At 26.6% G+C, this 16,585-nt stretch overlaps 2 protein-coding genes across 4 annotated transcripts; one reads left to right on the plus strand and one right to left on the minus strand.

Moving 5' to 3' along the window:
• The first annotated feature begins 11,564 nt into the window (after positions 1-11,564).
• Positions 11,565-13,587, plus strand: LOC112702032 (uncharacterized). Its single transcript, XM_025752887.3, has 4 exons — positions 11,565-11,792; positions 11,878-12,710; positions 12,829-12,928; positions 13,350-13,587. Exons 1-3 carry the CDS (start codon positions 11,687-11,689, stop codon positions 12,916-12,918), a joined length of 1,029 nt encoding a protein of 342 aa, XP_025608672.1. The 5' UTR covers positions 11,565-11,686; the 3' UTR covers positions 12,919-12,928; positions 13,350-13,587.
• An 895-nt stretch (positions 13,588-14,482) lies between these two features.
• Positions 14,483-16,358, minus strand: LOC112702033 (peroxisomal and mitochondrial division factor 2). Of its 3 annotated transcripts, none has more exons than XM_025752888.3 (2): positions 15,945-16,358; positions 14,483-15,694 (listed from the first exon to the last, which is right to left on the minus strand). In XM_025752888.3, exon 2 carries the CDS (start codon positions 15,674-15,676, stop codon positions 14,780-14,782), a length of 897 nt encoding a protein of 298 aa, XP_025608673.1. In that variant the 5' UTR covers positions 15,677-15,694; positions 15,945-16,358; the 3' UTR covers positions 14,483-14,779. The 3 variants fall into 3 exon arrangements, with proteins under 3 accessions (XP_025608673.1, XP_025608675.1, XP_025608674.1); XM_025752890.3 differs by having other exon boundaries at positions 14,483-15,688; positions 15,945-16,185; XM_025752889.3 differs by having other exon boundaries at positions 15,897-16,155.
• Positions 16,359-16,585: the final 227 nt, after the last annotated feature.

Below are 16,585 nucleotides of genomic sequence, written 5' to 3' on the forward strand. Positions count from 1 at the left end.
GACCTGTTTGGTAATGTTGGGCTGAGTGTATGGAATTAGATATTTTTGGTAACTAAGGGCAGGATCATTTCATAAAAAATCACGTTTCTAGAAATCTCAATTCTTTTATCTTCTAAAACATAAACAATATATCCTTTAAAACCATGTTGAAAGCCAATAAACACAGCCTTTTTGGATCAAATTTCGATCTGTTTGCCATTAGGATAGAAACAAAACATAAGCATCCAAAAACTTTAAGGTTATGATAATTTGGTGAATGATTGAATAAAATCTCAAATGGTGTTTTAAAATTAATTGCAGATGATGAAACTCTGTTAAGTAAATAAACAACATGTTTAACAGCATAAGACCAAAAAGATTGTGGTAAATTAGATTGAAACATAAGAGCACGAGCTATATTCAAAATATGTTGATACTTGCGTTCTACCCTTCCATTTTGTTGAGGAGTTTCAACATAACTACGTTGATGAATAATGTCATTTGAAGCATAAAAATCATGTAAAATAAATTCTGGTCCATTATCGGAATGAATAGTTTTGACTTTAGAATTGAATTGTGTTTCAACTAAAGTAATAAATTTTTTTACATGATTTTGCACTTCTCCTTTTGATTTTAATAAAATAACCCATGTAAAGCGGCTAAAATCATCAACAATAGTAAAAAAATATTTATGATTACAAATAGAATTTTGTCGAAACGAAACGGACCCTAAATATCAAAATGTAATAAATCAAAATTTGTATTGGTTTTGTTAAAACTTTGAAAAAATGAAAGTTTCTTTTGTTTAGAAAGATGATAAATGTCACAAGCCTCATCATAATGCATAGAGATAAAAGAAAATTGTTTATGTAAATGATTAAGGGTGTGTTTGGTTTTGCGTTAGAAAGAAGAGAAGCACGTTTAAGTGCATTGAACGCTTCCTCTTTTTGTTTGGATGCTTTTTTTTTTCCTAAACGCCAACGTGATTTTAGGTTCGTAACGTACGTTTATAAGAAGCTGGAAATTGTAGCTTCTGCATTTAGAAAATCACGTTTAGGATTGAATTTATTTTGTTTTACCAATTCTACCCTTTACTTTCTTGCTTGTAGTCTCTTTAGTATTCAAATATTTTAAATATATAACTATATTTTTTATTAAATTTTTACTTTTAATTTTGTATAAAAAATATATTTTTGTTTGGCTTTGTTAAAATTTGTAAGTGTAATTCTTGTATATTAATTTATTATTATAATTTTGTTATAATATAAATTATTGATCCTATCAAAAAGAACAAAGTAAATAAAAGATTAATTATAACTAAGAATAAAATCATAAATAATTAAAATTTATAGTTTAAAATAGTATTAAATAAAAGAATACCAAGAGTATTAAAAAAATTATAAGTAATATAATTTAATAAAATATATTTTGATATATTTTTTATATATTATTTTTGCTTTTGATATAAAAATATATTTTGTCAATTTTTATATATTATTTTTATTTTAGTAAGTAAATATTAATTTTATTATAAAATTAAATAATAATATCTATTTAAATATCTAAATTAAAATGATAGAATAATATAAAAAGTTTATTTAAGTTGATGTCTATTTTAGTAATTTTTTATCTAAAAGTAATTTTGAGTAGTGTAATCCAAACAATATTTACTTTACTATAATCCATTTTAATATAAAGATTACCAAACACTTTAATACAAACTTACTTTTCATCAAAATTAAGTTTGTAAAATCAATTTTACACAAACTCTCGTTTACAAACTGAAATCTAAACACATACTAAGTCTTTGTCCAGAAAAATGTCCTAAATAAAAATGCCATATATTTGAAGGTGTAATAGGTGGGGATTGGATGAAATTTATGGAATATGTAGTGGATCAATTTTTACCAAAATTGAGTTCAAAGACATATAATCCCTCTCTCATTCTGTCCAAATCAACCGTCCCCAAATTGTTGTTCTGTAGAGTACAAGAAGAAGATGAAAAAGTGAGTTCACATATGAGTGCTGAAGTAATTTTTGAGATGAAGATAATATTGAAGTTGAAATGAGGTAAATAACGAACATAATGAAGAATCAAGAATGGTAAAAATTGAACAATACCTTTATAAGAAACAGTAATTTGAGAACCATTTGGTAAATGAACAATAATAGAAGAAATTTGTGTGTAAGAAATAAACCAAGATAAACTTGGTGCAATGTGATCTGTGCACCAGAATCAATGATCCAAGTGTTCAAAAATGAATCTCGATTTGAGAAATTGTTAATAATAAAAAAAGTATTGAAAGAACAAAGATAATGAGTAGTTAGACAAAGCTCAAGTTGGTTTGAAGGGCGAGCTTCTTTATTGAAAGGAAGTATCAGGTCCAAAAGAGACTCCAAATGAAGTTGCTTGCTGGTGTGCTCTTTCTCCTTGACCTAGAACAGAGTAAGAAGGTTGATTATTCATAGTAAGCGGGGAAGTTGAAGGAGTCTGAATTGGTTGGTTTATCCATGGATGTCAGCAAAGTTCAAGAGGTACCATAATAAAATGAAAAGAGTAGTATGCAAAGATAATAAAATTGTGAAAGAATAATGAAAGAAAAGAAAAAATAAAAAAAATTATTGATTGTTGATTGATTGAAAATTATAAACTATGAAGGTAAAATTAAGTATATATAGAGCATTGGCCTATAAAAAATAAAAGCAAATAAAGATAAGATAAGAAAAAATAAAATAATAAAGACTAAAATTATAATTGAATTTGTATATTATATTGGACTGAATTCATGAATCGTGAAATATCTTTATTATTATCATGGGTTAAGGTAAAAGAGTGGTTTAATAGTTATGATTATTAAGCTTCTCACAAGTAATAATAAGAACAAAAAATAATCCACAATAGTAAAAATGCATGTGTGTTTGTATAAATTAAAGTACACATATAGCTAAGCATTTAGTTTGGAATGTAAAGCACCCTAGGTTGTTAAAATGACCTAATATAATTATTCCACAATAATTGGTATATTGTATATATACTTAATTAATTAGATCAACCTATTGAAAGTATAATGAAAATCAGTATGTGATTGTTCATGAATGTAGTGATGTAAAATAAATATAGCATATCTAGACAAGTTCCTATATATCTTTTATTTTAGTTAATTTAATTGTGGGTTCGAGAAAATTTGAGAAAATTTTACTTTCTTTTTCTGTGAGATGTTAAAATGATATTTTTTTCTTTTTATTTTATAAATATACATTTCTCTCTTCTAACTTTTAAAAAACCTTCTCTTTAATCCATTTTAAATTTTTTGTGTTAACTAATATTAACTTTATCTATTTTTTAAGAAAAAATAAATTATTTTTTGAAAAAATACTCATTAACAAAAATTTTATTTTTTATTATTAAATTTTACTTACCAAAATATTCTTTAATAATTTTTTTATTGATTAAATTGTATTTTTACCAAAATACTTTTAAAAAAATTAATAATTAAATTATTTTTCTAAGATACCTACCCTTCAATAATTTTTTAATTATTAAATTATGATTTTACCAAAATTTTTGTTAACAACTATTTTATATTTTACTATTAATTTTTCAATATCAATATATATTATTTTAACATTAAATAAAAAAATCTTACCACTATTAATATGTATAACAATTAATATATATTGATATATATTGAAAAATAATCTTATTAAAATATTTTATTTAATGTTAAAATAATATATATAAATATCAAAAAATTAATAGTAAAATATAAAAAAATTAATAACAAAAATTTTGGTAAAATTATAATTTAATAATTAAAAATTATTGAAGGATATTTTAGAAAAAAAATATAATTATTAAATTTTTTTTAAAATATAATTTAATCAATAAAAGAATAATTTATTAAAAAGTGATAAAAAAATAAAATTCTTTTTAATGGGTATTTTTTTAAAAAAATTATTTTTCTTACAAAATTGGATAAAGTTAACATTAATTTACACAAAAAGTTTAAAATGGGTTATAAAGGAGGTCTTTTAAGAGTTAGAAAAGAGGAGAATGTATATTTATAAAATAGAGGGGATAAAAATGTCATTTTAGCATCTCATAGGGGAGGGGAAGAGAGGAAAATTTTCTCGAAAAAAAAATATATATAATGAAAATAATAACATTAATTTAGATGCTATTATTATTATTATTATTATTATTATTATTATTATTATTATTATTAAACTGAACATATTTTTTATTTTCTTTCTTCTTAAATTTAAAATTTCATCTAAATACTAATTAATTAAATAGATATATTTTTTTGTGCCATTTTTTTTCCTTTATGAAATTAAACTGCCGACAGGGTAAGAATTAGTTGTAATATATTTCTGATGGGTCTCTAGCTATGTTTATTTGATGTGGGTCTGAGGAGGATTTGAGACTTCACAAAAATTGTGTTTTTCATGTTTATTTTGACTATTTGCACTGCAATAAATCAGCAATAATAATACATGAACATGTATTATTTATGAGTTTGATGCCTCTCTTTCCTTTTTTTTTCATTTTTTCTCTTTTTTACTTACATTAAAACTATTAAAGGATGGCATCAATTTTTATTAAAAAAAAAATTTGATGAGAACGTCAACTAAATTTAATTAGAAATTAAACAAAGAAAAAGTTAACCCAATTTGATGTTAAATGAATATAAAGTGATCAACTCACTTATTTATATAAATAAATTTCAAATATTTTATTATACATTGTATATGTAATAATTTATTAAAAAAAAATTTTACAATTATTTTTGAGTGGTAAACTTATTCATCTGTTTAAATAAGTATTGAGAATTTAAATCCTACTTTATACATCTAATAATTCATATATTAATTAAGTTGAAAAATACCATAGACCAAAAAAAAATTACGGATGTACGTAGGCAGCATTGATATAAAAAAACTGTTGATTTATAAATGAATTCTCATAACATTAATGTTTATTTGAAAGTGACAAAGTAATCAGTATTTGAGAGTGATATAAGTTAAGAAGGTCTCACCAGCTGGGCACCATTATTATTCACTAAATAGTAAATACTTGACAGCATTGCACGTTATTATTAATTAAAAAAAATAATATTTACACACTAAAATTAATTATTAAATTTAATTATTATATATTTATGTATAAATATTTTTAATATATATTTTATTTTTAATATATATTCTATTTTAATGACTAATTTTAATAGTTATTTTTTATATATACCTAACAAAATTATTATTAATAACTCCTTTTATCTATCTCTTTCTTTCCATTTGTATACACCGCACCCCGTTTTTGTACACTTGTTTTCATTTGTAGAGTGATATTTTTATGATCAACCAAGAGTGTGATATTAGTGGCGAAAAAATTTAGGAGTACGTTTAAATAGAGGAATATACTAATATAGTGAGATAAAATACTAAAAAAACATTAAAAATAGAGATATCAATGTCTCTTTAAAAATGTACATAGTATATTTTAGTGATATTATTATGTACATTTACTTATTTTTTTCAATATAATCATATATTTAAATCATACTATATTATTTATAATTATGTATTTCGTCTCTATAAATACGAAGGAAAAACGAGCTAGAGAAAAAGGACATTAAACTAAAGAAAAGATTAAAGATGTTAATTAAACCTTCTCTTATTTATATTTGCATATATATGATTATTTGGTACAAGCTAAAACTAAGGACGATGGAGATAAAAATACATTTAGTTATGATGGTAAATTGAAATTAATTGTATAACAAAATTTGTATAACAAATTCTGTTAGAAATTAGTGTTGCTAAGTAAGCGTATAATTATCTTAATTAGTTAATTGCTTTAAATTAAATTAGAAATTAGGGATAAGTTAGTAATATAAATAATAGATAATTTCATTTTGTAACTTATTTTACTCAATTTTTCTTGGTGAATCAATATACAAAGGGTTTGTTTGGGTGAGCTTCTAAGAAAAGATCTTTTTTTGAGTTATCTGTTTTTAAAAGATCTTATAGAGAAGTAAAAGTAATTTTATGTTTGGATATCTCATATTAAAAGATCTTTTTATATATCAATTATGTTTGGGTATAACAATATAAAAGTACTTTTTTGTTTATTTATTACATGAAAAACATCTTTTTTTTAAGGAAAAAAGATCTTTTAAAAAAATATGTAAATTACAGCTTCTCAAAAAAGATCTTTTTTTATTTTACTAGTGCTTTTACTTTTACTACTAAAAATTTGCCAAACACGTTAAAAAATTAAAAAAGATATTTTTTTAACAAAATAATGACGCCCAAACATGCACTAAAAACTATTCTCTCTCTTCTTCTTCTCTAATTCTTCTCCCAGAATTTCGATCTAAAACTTGATTTTATCAACTAACATTAAATCCAATACCAAATGAGAGATTCACAACTTAAATCATAAGCTTTTAGTCCCACGTTTTCAAAAATATTAATATAGAATAATAATTTTGATCATGCCCCTTACTTGCCTTTAACACAATGATTATTCAATAATTCTCCTTTCTTGTCTTGAATTGAACCCCTTTCATGACATTTTTCACTTTTTGTGGCCTCAATAGTACAATTTTTTTATTTATATTTTAATGCGCGATCATAATTTATTTCATTGGTCTATTTAAAGTTGAGATGTCGAGTTTGTGATCATAACAAAAAACTATAGAAAGAAAATAATTTCGGAGAAACAGAAATAATGTTCTATATATATACTAATGACGTTAAAATGTATATAAATCACTTAAAAAGGCTTTAAAAATTAAGTTTCCGAAAACTTAATCAACCATTGAATTAGTAGAGTTAAAAATTTAAAAGTTTAAAAGTTCAATAGAGGTTTAATCGAGATTAATATAATAAAATAATATATTTATGTATAAAATATATTATTTTAAAAAAAAATTTTGTTTTTTATTATTTTAAATTGATTAACCGCAAAAAATTACAACAGTTTGACAGAATAATTAATTCTTTGATTGAATTTTTTAATTTTTTGACTCATTTGTGGATAGTTAATTTTTTATTTGAATTTAACTGATTTAATGACTAATTTTTAATTAATTTCGTCGAATCAAATCAATTGATCGATTCGACCAGATTCTAGTAACCATGTTAAAAACATAGCAAGAGGCAAAAAAAAAAAGAAAAAAAAAAGCCAAAATGGATATTTATTGCCTGCCTCTTGCGTAGAAAACACACTTGACAGTTGACAATAAAAATAATAATAAAGGAGAATTGAATAATTTGTTTATCATTGAAATAGTTAGTGGCTATTCAAATTTCAAATTCAAAGTTCAAACCCATGCATGCTCACGTACACACACAAACAAATAAGCATGTCCGTCTAAAAAAAAATAAAAATAAGCATGCAAATAAATAATTATTTATATATATTAGTACCTGCAATTTGCTCTTAATACATGGCTGAAGATATTGAGCTTTGAGGATGGCACCGACATATATATAAAGTTCATGTAATTTACCACATACATTATTCATTAATATAACTGAAAATATGCATGCATTATGCCTCCTCCATGCCATTGTGACCAAAAAAAGGGAATCTTGGTCTTCCTAAAAACCTACACCAAATTCAACCTCCCTATCCCTACCTATATATAATATAATCAAATAATTTTTTTTTTCAAGTTTAATTAATTTTGTGAAGTGTGTCATTCCATCAAGTAATGTTACGTAAATAAAAAGGGAAAGTACGAGGAATTAATGGAATATTTATACAATATGTACAATAGAGGTTTATGGAATATTAGAGATATAATCATTAGTGTTACTTTTTTCCATTAGTTGAAGTTTTTGGGATGAGTGGTATCATGACATAGCATTGTTAAGAGTTCGATCATTGGTGAACCCCAAAATCGAATGGTTATTCTAAATAGTATGAAAGATGTTTATTTTATAACTCAAATAAGCCATTGTACACATTGTACAAATAGTCCATTTTTTTCCTAGCGGAATTCAAATAAAAATTAATAGTTTTAAACTTACTATTATGCTGAGATAGAGAAAACCCTTTATTTCCTATTTGATGAGTTTCAGTTAAATGTTTATATATAATTCCTTTTGTATAAATTATACAAAAAGTTGGTTTTCTAGCAGAACCATTATTTTAATCCTGTTTCATAAATCTTAAAATGTTGCTTCTTTGGCAATGGGTTATAAATAAGCTAAGAGTTATGCTGTGATGATCCAGAGAGCACCTTTCAACGAAGATTTTAGATTATATTTTGGGAAATCCTACTTGTATAATAAAATTTAGTCTTTGGTTAGTCTTTAAAATTTAAATAATATTATTTAATTAAATTTAATTAAAACACATTTTTAATTTATAACTAACATGTTAGTAATTAAAATTAATTTAAAATTTAAATATTAAAATTTCTCTAATTTTCTATCCACTTTATAAAATAATTATTTTATCATTTTTTTTATTTTATTTGTGCGTTCTCCCTTTCTCTGTCGTACGTTCTTTTCTTCTTCTTTCTCACGTTCTTCACAAAAATCTCCATAAAAAAGTATCACTTTTTTACAGGTAAATTTGCTATTTCATATTTAATATTTTATTATTATTATTAGATGAGTCGTGCTATTTTGTTTCTATTTCGAGTGACTTGCATGCTAACTCAAAACTCATTCATCATCGAATAAAATTTTAATAAGATTATATCAACATTTGAATTAAACAATAGATGAATTATCAGTCTATGCATCAATATTCTTTTCTTCTTCTTCTCTTTCTTTTTTTTATTAATTTTTATCTCTAGAATGATTAGAGAATACTACCAACATAAAATAATTAGACCGAATTAAAGATAAATAAAAGAGCAATCGCAGGTATTCAGGAGAAAAAAAAAACAAATAAAAATTTAATAAAGGTTTATAGTTTTCAGCAATTTTTTTATTATTAGTTGAATTTTTTCATTACTTATTTGAACATGAATGCTTTTAAAATTATTAAAATCCATGTGCGTAAAAATTAATTTTTTTTTTCAATTATAAGTTGTAACACATCTAAAATTATTAAGTTATACAAAAAATATTTTTAAAACACATCCAAAATCATAAATCTAAAATTTAAATTTAAATATTAAAATTGAAATTAATTTTTTATATCTTATTCGATAAAAAATCATCTAATATTTCTCTTTTTTTTAATAGTTAGATTTTTCATTACTTATTTGAAAATTAATGTTTTTAAAATTATTAAAATGTATGTTCATAAAAATTCGTTTTTGTTTTCAATTATAACACATCTAATATTATTAAGTGATACACAAAATATTTTTAAAACACATCTAAAATCATAAAAAAGAAAATTAAATTTAAACGTTAAATATAAAATTAATTTTTTTATATCTCAAATTGGGTAAAAACTCATCTAATATTTTTTATTTTTTATTATTTGAACATTAATGCTTTTAAAATTATTAAAATGTATGTTTATAAAAATTGGTTATTTTTTTAATTATTACATATCTAAAATTATTGACTTATATACAAAAGATGTTTGAAACACATTTAAAATCATAAATCTAAAATTTAATTTATTTAAACGTAAAAAATAAAACTAATTTTTTTATAAAAATGCATCTAATATTTCTTATTTTTTATTAATATTTTTAAAATTATTAAAATGAATAATTAAACTAAGTTTTTTAGATCTTATTCGATAAAAATATATCTAACATATTAATTTAAAATATGATCTCTTTTAGGGAGTTTTAGATGTGTAGGTTAATAAGTAAAACCCTTAAGATTTATTTTTTGAATTTTAAAATAAAAATCTTCAATTTTATTGCATTTAATTTTTGAATGTGTATTTAAATGATAATCTATTAATAATTAAAAATAGTAAAACTGAAATAGAAATTTTAAATTTTAAATTTTAAATTTCTGTTTTATTTAGTTTGTATTTTGAATGTATATTTAATTTTAAAAAGAAACTAAATCTATCTAAATGTATTTGTTTTAGTTTTTTTAAATTATTATAATAAAAGGTTAAATGATCACTTTTAAAAAATACCTTAAATTTTTTACGGTAAAAGAAATTATATGTGATCCGTTACCTGACTCACCGCAATAATTTCGGAATCAAATTCCACCAAAAGAGATAACTTCCCCGAGAATCTCTTTAACCAGAACCATTAAGATCTCAAGAATTTCTCAAACCAATATAACGGAAAAACTCAAATATATACAAGTGACTCATTCAATCAAACGTACGTAATTCATTCTAGATCCATTTGAATAATTTTCATACTTTTATTTACTTGAGTATTAGAGTCCATTTACAAGTATACGATGTCGCCACTCTTATAAGAAGACAACGTCGTTCCTTCTCCTTAATTCAAAGAAAGCGAGGTCGAATACCAGTGAGACAAGCTATACTTTGAAAACAGTTATACACGCACGACTAATAGGTAATGCACATTTTCATCACAAATTTAGCTATAATATTCACTTTTTATTCGGTTCAATTATGCAACAAAGAAATTTTGTATAAATAATATATAAAATTATTATAACTATGAAGTACCGACACTTCATTGAATTATTATATTTACTTGTCAAATATATTTCGAACATTGGGTTTTTTATGTTTAATTATATCTTAATAAAAAAATTTTTAAATATATTTATACACATCTAAATATTATCACGAGTCAGTATGTCCAACATTATTCTTTAACTTATATTTTTAAAATGAGTTTTGAAATAGTATATATTATTTTTATTAAAACAAAAAATTATTTTAAATATTTTATATAATTAAAAAAATATTAAAAATATTTGATAATATTAGCTTGTAGTTTAATATTAATAAAATATCAAAAATAAAATAATTTTTTTTTAAAAATATTTTATATTTTATATATATATATATATATCATGTTTTTCTACCTTACAAAATATGAAATGTTCAAATATTTTTTCGGTCAGAATAGATTAGACAACTCTTAATTTTAGACCACACACATTGTACCTACATACACACAAAATTTTATCTACTATTTGACTATAGCCAAGATTCGAACTAGAGTGCACAATCAAAGCCTAAGTTGCATATTCAAGTGTGTCTTTTTTTTTTTTTTTTGTCTTTGCACCAACATCTTCAAGTATTTTGTGTTCTTATTCGTGTCCATGCTTGGTAGCATTACAGCTTGTTTATTTGGGTCAGACTGAGAATCATCATTGCCAGTTTGGTACTTACCTTTTGTTTTAAAATAATAATTCTGTTTTTCTCTGTGGGCTTCTTGGGTTTGTGAATACTAGTGAAAAAAATATATAACCAAACTAAATCCAAGAACCAAAAAATAAATAAATATCTACACTTGAAAATGAACTGTGTTCCATGACCAAAAAACAAAAAAACAAAAAAAATTCCTATCTTTGTTTTTGTCTGAGTGGCAATGATTGTTGTGAACTTTAGATATTAGCTGTAAAGCCTAAAGGCATAACCTCACTTCCCTCCACACCCAATTTCAATTTGAAACCACATCACATTTACATATAAATACATACATATACACATATTTATGTAAGCATACACAAACATTGAAAGCAACAACACCATTCATTTTATTCATAGTTTGTCTAACCACCAATCCAATTTCTCCTTTGAAGATTGAATCAAACCATCTACCATTCAGCCATGCCTTCTGCTACTTCAAGAAGAAAAAAGCCTAACAAGGTCAAGAAAAACTCAACTTTGACCAAAACCAACCACCATTCTTCTCCTACTGTTCAACCATTCCAAGGTATGTATGCATGTTTCTTATCTCTCTTTATCATCTCATCATCAACCATTTCAATTCTATATGTTTTTGTTATTTCTTGCTTTAGGCTCTTGTGATCTAAAACCCCTTAAGGAAGAAGAGCAAGCTTATTTGGAACCCTTTGTGGTAGTTGAACACCAGAGTTCATATCTTAATAGCACAATGGAAGTATATCTCAATGGGGATTTGAAGGAGGAAGAGACTCATCAAAATGTGGAAGAATCTTTGACTAAAGAAGAAAAGGAGGAAGTGGTTGTTGTTTCTGCTGATGATGGTGGTGAAAGTGACATCAAAGATGAACAAGAAATAGTACTAAAAGAGGAGAATTCAGAAGATGTTTCTGATGAATGTTTTGAGCATGTTGTGTCTTCTTCACCTAATGATGAATTCAATGGTGCAACAAAAGAGGCTCAATTTGATGACAACAACAATGGATTGACCTCAGAAACTGTAGAATTGGAATTGGAACTGAAAGAAGAACAAGAGGAAGCTTTTGAGTACATCAATGATCCATCTTCGTTTTCGGAGAATGATGATTCAAGAGAGCCTGAAGAAGAAGTAGTTGAAACAGTTATTAAGGATGTGAAGGTTCTTGAAGAGAAGGAAGAGAATGTTATGCATTCAAATGTTACAGAAGATGTGGTTTCTTCAGAGGAAACAGATGAGAATGATAACAAGGTTTCTCCTCCAGTTCCAATTTCAACTCCAACTAAACAAGAAGATGAAGAAGAAGAAGAAGAAGAAGAAGAAACAGCAAAGGGAAGTGACAGATCTTTGGTTCCACCCTATGAAAGTTCTAAGGAGGAGTCTTTTCAACCATTGCCAAATGTTCTTAATGCTGAAACCACCACTGTCACTGTGCAAAGGGAGATTCAAGTGCCTAGTAATACTCAAAATCAGGTATTTAACTTCATACTTAAACGATTTCGTGCAAAGATTCTTGCTGCAATTTGAAATTTATGTGTGCACTTTGGTTAGAGTTTATGTAATGATATTGTTCTTTATTTTTGTTTGAAAGGGCATTGTCTCTGTAGCTCCAAGGCAGCACACTTCTTGGAGCAGTTGCTGTGGAATCTTTGAGGTTTTAAGGGGTGGTGGTGATAGATGATTGATCCAAGGTGAGAAAATCATAGTTAATGTTATGTTATCATAACTGCCTGACAAATTATGCAGATAGTTAATGTTATGTTATGTTTGAGTAGAGTCCCATTGTCTATGCAGATTATATATCCATTTTCCTTTCTAATTTTGAAGCTAGATTTTGCCTTTTATAGTAAAGATCATCATAGTCTAGATTTTGCTTTAAAGGGTTTTCTATATTGTAGTTAGTGATACCAATTACTTAACTAGATTGATGAGTAAGAAATAGGAATGTTTCATGCTTTAGTGTAATCATTAATGTGATCATTAATTATATTCTGTGTTAATAATTTCCAAGGTTTCATACTAAACAAGGTTGAGAGTTCAAACAAAGCTCTTCTTGTAACATTATTTTGGAACCATTTTCTAACCAGAAAATTTGATTTTTGAATGTTGTAGCGGGGAACTTCTTAGAAGGTTGAAACCTGAGGGTTCGCTCAATCATTGACTGTCATAGTACCTTCCAAAGACCAAAGGAGACTAAATTAAAATCAGTTGTGTGTATACCAAGTTCTCAGACATTGTATCTGTTTGCTTTAATTGCTTGCCTCCAGCGTGGTTACATTCCGTTGTTTCATTTCAAAGACCAAAAATATTAATATAGACTATGCAGTATACATTTCAGGTGTTTGTACTATATCCTAAATTTCCGAGTGGCAATTATCACCAGAAAATTGCACCTTTTCTTTTTCCCTCTATGATGTGAAAATTGCTTTACAATTACTACATTAATATATGTGGCAGCATCAAAATAAACGAGCCAAAGCAGATATGATATGCGGCAGCACATTCTATGTTTTAAGGCACATGATCTGCGAATTTTCCTATGATTAAATAGTTAAATTTGTCCTAAAAAATTACTCATTTTTTAAATTAGTTTTTGAAATATTTTTTTAATCAAAATCTTTGTTAAAAGATTTTAAACAAATCACATAAGTCCTTCTATCACTAACAACATAAAAGTTTGCTAATATAACACATTAAGTGACATTACGCTGATCGTAGCACATAGTTAGCATTTTTAATTAGCTGCTAACATAATAAATTTATAAAATTAAATCAAACTAACCCTAAATTAGAGGAGATTTGATCTAATTTTATAAATTTATCATATTACTAACCAATTAAAACTATTAGGTGTATATTATAATGTCACTTAATATATCATATCAACAAATTCTAGTGCCATCATCATCAAAAATGACAGAAAAACTAGTGTAATCAACTTAATATACTTGAAAGTCAAATTTGATTAAAAGAATCTTTTCATAACCAATTTAGAGAATTTTCACTTACGAATTTGACGTTTTATTCATATCACTATGGAATAGACTTTCAAAGAGATCAATTTTAGAAACTTGTGACATTGGCAAGAGAAACTTGTGAAATATATACTATCATACACATAAACAAAAATGACATAACTACCAAGAGAAACAAAAAAAATAAAACGTAATCTCAACTCAACTCTACTCTGCCATTGACATATTAGATCCAAACTTCAAAATGAACTATATTAGACTCATAATCAGTACAACAAAACAAAACCTAGCATCTCCATTTAACAGAGCATTGCTCAACACACAAAATTCTGTTTTAATTCCTCAGAAGAAAGTGCTAACAACCAACAAGTATTCCAACTTTTCAACAAGAAATCAAAATTCACAGGCTTGATAAACATTAAGCCATATAAGAAACCATCATCGTCATTATTTTCATGGATCAACCAAAATTGAAACATATTTTTTTTTGTAAACATAAACCCTAGTAACATAAAACCTAACCTCTAGAACCCTCCCGCATCATTCAAATTCTAATCCTTTTTCTTCTCACCTACGTTTTCCATAGAAGACAGAGATCACAGCAGCAGCTGCAACAACAGTAGAACCAGCTGCCACCATAGGCCACTGAACATTCAAACCCTTCACCCCTTTCCCATTCCTAGCAATAACCCCATTTCCATTCACTCCACCATTCACAGTATCAACCTTCTGGTTCAGTCCTCTGATCACATTCTCAGCCACCCCTGCTTCTTCCTTCAACCGAGCAACAAACAATTCCAAGCTCTTTTCTCTCTCCTCAGACTTCTTCAGTGCCTCCTGCAAGCTCAGTTTCTCCTTAACCCATTCCTCCATATCCGAGCTCTTCGAATTTGCAAAGCTCTCCACTTCCTTAATCTTCTGCCCTAATTCCAAAACCTCCTTTTCCTTCTCTTGAATCTTCTCCCTCAACTCCTCCTCAACCCTAGTCCACTTGTTCCTCTCATCAACATCTTTTTTCTCCAGAGCCCCAATTTTCTTCTCCAAATCCCTAATTTTCTCTTCACTCTCAGATTTGTCCTTCTTCAGGAATTCAACTTCTCGCTCCAGCAATTCCACCTTGGATTCGTTCTCCGATAGCAGCTTCCTGAGCTCCTCGGCGGCGCTAATATCCGATATGGTGTCATGTTGGAGCCTCGCCAACTCTGTCTCCAGCTCCGCCGCCCTCGCGGCGATCGCACTTGTGACCTTAGTTGCATCGCGCGACTGCTCCAACTCGTTCTCCATCGCGAGAACCTTCTCCCTCATCTCATCGCCATCGCTGCGGAGTCCTTCGATCTCCATCGTGAGCTTCTTGATCTGCTCCTTCCTCTCCGCGCTCTCGCTTGCAAGCTCATCCCTCTCCCTCTCCAAAGCCTCGATCCTCGACCGTTCATCGACACCATTCGAAAAGTTATCTTCCGCCATCGTTTCCACGCTCTAACTCTGCAGAAACAAAAATCGAAAAAGTAAAAAGAAGAAAATCTAAATCAACAGCGCAAAGCAGAACAAATTGAAAATACGACGGTGCTGTTTGGCCGCCGAGAAAATTTAAAACTGAGCAAAAGCATTGAAGTAAAGTAACTTGAAGTTATTGATAAAAGAAAAATCAAGAAACGATCGAAGAATTTTGTTTTCAAAAATTTACTGAGCAAGCTAACAGCGGAACTGAGAATTGTTGAAGATGGAGTAGAACCTTGGAGTGTGCGGTCAGAAGAGATTGGGGAACGAATTTTCCGGGAAAAATGGGAATGATTTTCCAGGAAAGCGACAAAAAAGAGCGCAGAGTGCAGAGTGTAATAGTGTGGTTTAGGGTTTGGGGTGGTTAGTGACTGAGTCTGTTTCAAAATATCTTCGCTTTATCCTTTTCACTTTTCAAAAAAAAAAAAAAATTCCTGCAAAAATTGAAATTGAAAGGAAACAAGGAATAGAATCTCATAAAAGGGGAAGAGGATTATCACGAATAATTTATTTTTATTTATGTATTGGAAGAGTAATTTTTTATTTTTAATAATACATTGTTGATGTTTATTTAAACTTTGGCAACTATTATGGGGTCAAAGATCTCATAAATAGTAATTTTTGGGTTTTTTTTCATTTGACTAAAAATAATGAAATTAATTTGATTGAATTATTTATAATTTCTTTTTCAAGTGAGAGCATAAATAAAATAATGAACGGCTGATATATTAGAACGAAATGCTCCATTGAATGTGGGGTCAATGTCATGTACAGCTCTGCATACATGTTACTCTTTTTTAGTGCTTCAATTCGATTTTGCTTCTTCTTTTTTTTCCTTACTTTTTCTCAAATTAAGCGCTCAATATTAAAAGTGAA

The sequence above is a fragment of the Arachis hypogaea genome, chromosome 7, assembly GCF_003086295.3.
Source record: "Arachis hypogaea cultivar Tifrunner chromosome 7, arahy.Tifrunner.gnm2.J5K5, whole genome shotgun sequence".
Lineage (NCBI taxonomy): Eukaryota > Viridiplantae > Streptophyta > Magnoliopsida > Fabales > Fabaceae > Arachis > Arachis hypogaea.